Below are 3,721 nucleotides of genomic sequence, written 5' to 3'. Positions count from 1 at the left end.
AGATCCCTGGGGCAGCAGGAGGGCGGTTGGGGCAGGACGTGGCAGCAGTACAGGGCGAGGCTGCCGCCGCATTGCACACAGCCTTTGGTTTGCTGCGCCTGTGTCCAGCCACCTGCCTGCTCTTCTGCCCCATGCTGCAGCGACGAGGAGATGGACATGGAGGAGGGCGTGGACGACAGCCCCGCAGTGCCAACCACCCGCACAGCTGCACGCCGCCCCACAGCCTGGGCGCCCATCACCGGCCGCAAGCGCAGCGCTGTGGAGGCAGAGCTGGCCGATGAAGCGGAGGTGGCAGCTGCTGCGGCGGCCATGGATGAGGGGGAGGCTCCTGCTCGGCGCAGCAGCCTCCGAACCCCTAAACCCTAAATAACCGGTAAGGGTGGCAATTGCAAGAACCATTGAAGAAGTGTGCCTTGTACGCTTTGCCGTCTCCGCTGGAAGGTGCTGCCGCCTGTGGCGGCTTCATATTTCCTGTTCATTTCTGTTGTTCGGTCTCTCTGTTCGTGTTGGTTGGCTTGTAAGAGTTGTATTTCTGACGCTAGAGAGGTGAGATGACAGCGGGAGCGTTGAAGCGTGCATGCCATCACGTGTGCAAGCAGCCCCGCTCCGCCCCGCTCAACCCTCAAACATGGCTCTATGGGGTCAGTTCACGTATGGGAGGGGAGCGCCGCGCGGGCTGCCAGGAGGGAGCGGGGGCGGGGGTTGCCCAATCGGGAGGGTGCCACATCAGGGGGCAACATGCTGCGGACGCCTCAGCAGGCCCTCCCCAGCCGCCTTGAACGCCAGCCGAATGTCCTCTTTCGCGCAGTGTGCCGAGACCTCAACCCCTCTGAAAGCTGTAGCTCACGGCAGCCTTGGCAAGGCATCACACAGCCGCACCAAGCTTTCACTCACCCTCCCCGCCAGTCTCCGTCGTCGTTTCAGGCCTCTGGCCACCCCGGCACGGTGGGACGGCAGCGGACAGCGCCGGCCATATGCAGGGAGGGGTCCTCCTCCGTTCCTCTTCAGGCGGAGGCGGAGCCGACTTCTGGTCGTCGGAACAAGCGGGGCTGTCCAACCCGGGGCAGCAGGACCTGGATAGCTTCTTGCAGGGGCTCCTCAGCGAGACCGTCGATCTCAACGCGCCCCTTGTGCCTGGCCCCCTGGCCGTCAGCTTCGGCCTTAGCACGGACTCCTCCGTGAGCTGCCTGCCGCCCCGCGCCGCGGTCGCCCTGGGGGGGCGGGGCGCCCAGGGCGTTGGCGTCGCGGCGCCGTCGCACGCTCGTCGCCGCTCGGGCCAGCAGCAGGCAGCAGCGGGAGGCAGCGGAGCAGCCACGGCGTCCAAGGATCAGCTGGTGCCGGCCTTGCCGGGAGGCCCCATGGCGTCGGCCGGCAATGGGCAGCAGGCGAGGCAGCCGCTGGCGTCGCCCGCGGCGCAGCAGCAGCAGCGCGCGGCGGCCGCAGCGCGTGCAGCGCACAGCCTCCGCCTCGACGCGTCCGGGCAGCAGGAGCAGTCTGGCCAGCCGCCGGCCAGCTTCTCGGGGCTGCTGACGGAGCAGGCCGCCGCCGCGGCCGCCGCGCTGGCAGAGGCGCCGCAGGCGGCGGCGGGCGCGGCGGCCACCGAGGGCGGCACCGCCGACGGCGGCGACGGCCCCTCCCAGCCCTTTGGCTCCGCAGACCGCGAGCAGCAGGCCGCGGCGCCGCCGCACCTGCGCTACGACTTTGCCCAGGCCCAGCAGGACCAGGCGGCGGTGGTGGCGCAGTTCCAGCAGGCGCAGCAGGCGCAGCAGGCGCAGCAGGCCGCCGCCGCCGCGCTCTTCGCGCAGCAGCAGGCCGCCTACCAGCAGGCCTCCTACCAGCAGCAGCAGCAGGCGGCGTACCAGCAGCAGCAGGCGGCGCAGGCGGCGCAGGCGGCCGCGGGGCAGGGCCAGGGCGGCGGCGACCCCAACTCAGCCGCCGCTTTCTTCCAGCGCCAGCAGCAGCAGGCAGCAGCCGCAGCGGCCGCGGCCTTCCAGTTCCAAAACCCGTACGGGGCGTGGGGCATGTATGGGCCGCAGTACGGCCAACAGTACGGCCAGCAGTACCCCAATTACTACCCGCCCTACGGAACCAACATGCAGGTGGGCTTGCCTGGTCATTTGCGTGGCTGTGCTGGCTGGCGGCCAGGCCTGCGCCGCGCTCCTGCATCGCTTGCAGCAGGGCAGAGGGCCCGCCGGGCGTGCGGCTACCGGCTGCGGCGCCGCCGACGCAGCCGGTGCCGGCGCCGCCGACGCGCGCCGCGCTTCCGCTGTGCTGCATACCCCCTCTCACCGCCACGCCTCCCCTGCCGCCTCTCCCCCGCGTTTGCCGCTGCCGCAGTTTCAGGGCATGCAGTTCCCCGGCATGCAGCAGCAGGGCGGCGGCCAGATGGGCGGCGGCCAGATGGGCGGCACCAGCGGCATGGGCTTCCCGCCCATGACTGGCGCCAGCGGGGCGGGCGCCGGCAACCCGGCCGCGCCGCCGGGCGTGCTGCCCCCCGCGGGCCCGCAGCTGCAGCAGCAGCTGCCGGGGATGACGGAGGTTGTCCAGCAGTCGGAGGGCGCGGCGCACGGCGGCGCCGCCGCCGCCACCGTCGGCCTGGGCGGCTTTGACGACGACCCCTGCGCGCTGAAGAAGGCCAGGTGCGGCGCTGCCGTGCTAGCAGGACGCTTGCTGGGCATGTGTTTGTTACCGTTCTGGCTGGATCGGCACGCTCTGGTCTGCCAGCCTGCCCCCTCCCCACCCCAGCCCTGGCGCCGCCACCTGCGCGCTCGCGCATGCTGCTTGCTCGCCCCTCGCCGCCGCCGACTGTTGTTCCTGTGCCCGCTCGCCCCCCGCCGCCTCCCGCCGCCACCAACCAACCGGTTTTCCTTGCCACGTGCAGGCTGATCTGGACGCCCGCCCTGCACCGCCGCTTCCTGGAGGCAGTGAACCGCGTGGGCGGGGTGGACAAGGCGCTGCCCAAGGCGGTGATGAAGGTGTGTGTGTGGGGTGGTGTGTGTGGGGTGGGGTGGGTGCGGTGGTGTGTGTGGTGGTGGTGGTGTGTGTGGGTGGGTGGGTGGTGTCGCCGGGCTTAGGTCGCTGCGTGCACGAGTGTGTGACCGGGTGTGTTGGGGGGGGCTGGCTGCAGGCGGCTGGCGTGCACGTGCACGCGAGCATGGGCGGGTGCTGTTGTGTGCGCGTGCCCGCATCGGGCCGACTGGTGTTGTGCTGCCGCCTGGCCCGCCAACGCCGCCACGCCGCCGCCGCCTCTGCGCCTGCAGGAGATGGGAGTGAGCGGTCTGACGCGTGAGAATGTGGCCAGCCATCTTCAGAAGCACCGCATGCGGCTGAAGAAGGAGGAGGAGGAGGGCGGCGGCGGCGTGCACACCGGGCACCACACGCCCGCGGGCAGCGGTCGCGGCGTGGCGAGGGTGCGCCCAGCTGCCTCCGCCTCTGCTACCGCTGCTGCTGCTGCTGGTTTACCTGCTCTGCGGCTGGGGCTGGAGCTGGGGCTGGTGCTAGCTGCTGTCCTGGCTGGGCCCGCCGCCTGCCACGGCGGCGTGTGAAAGCGCGGCGTGTGCGCATTGCCGCCGCCGGCGGTTTCGAGGCTCACCGCCCGCAGGCCCCGCCCGCATCTCTCTGGTTCTGTGTGTGTTAACAGTGTGTGCCGCTGAGTGTGGCCGCCTGCGGCTGCATGGCTGCAGGTGAAGCATGTCGACGAAGATGACATCGCCTCGTGCGG

At 71.1% G+C, this 3,721-nt stretch overlaps 1 protein-coding gene across 1 annotated transcript in view; it reads left to right on the top strand.

The window, feature by feature from the left end:
• Positions 1 to 628: 628 nt before the first annotated feature.
• The window catches only part of CHLNCDRAFT_136336 (hypothetical protein), a gene marked incomplete at both ends in the record, with an annotated part of 3,552 nt that continues 459 nt past the window's right edge, over positions 629 to 3,721 (top strand). Inside the window, 6 exons of the mRNA XM_005845786.1 lie at positions 629 to 641; positions 1,009 to 2,099; positions 2,338 to 2,639; positions 2,882 to 2,975; positions 3,261 to 3,410; positions 3,684 to 3,715. Coding sequence (XP_005845848.1) covers positions 629 to 641; positions 1,009 to 2,099; positions 2,338 to 2,639; positions 2,882 to 2,975; positions 3,261 to 3,410; positions 3,684 to 3,715 — 1,682 coding nt within the window. The remainder of the gene's footprint in view (positions 642 to 1,008; positions 2,100 to 2,337; positions 2,640 to 2,881; positions 2,976 to 3,260; positions 3,411 to 3,683; positions 3,716 to 3,721) is intronic.

This window comes from Chlorella variabilis (genome assembly GCF_000147415.1).
Source record: "Chlorella variabilis unplaced genomic scaffold CHLNCscaffold_16, whole genome shotgun sequence".
Classification (NCBI taxonomy): Eukaryota; Viridiplantae; Chlorophyta; class Trebouxiophyceae; order Chlorellales; family Chlorellaceae; genus Chlorella; species Chlorella variabilis.
Note: the sequence above shows the minus strand (reverse complement) of the source record. Positions and strands in the feature narration are given on the sequence as shown.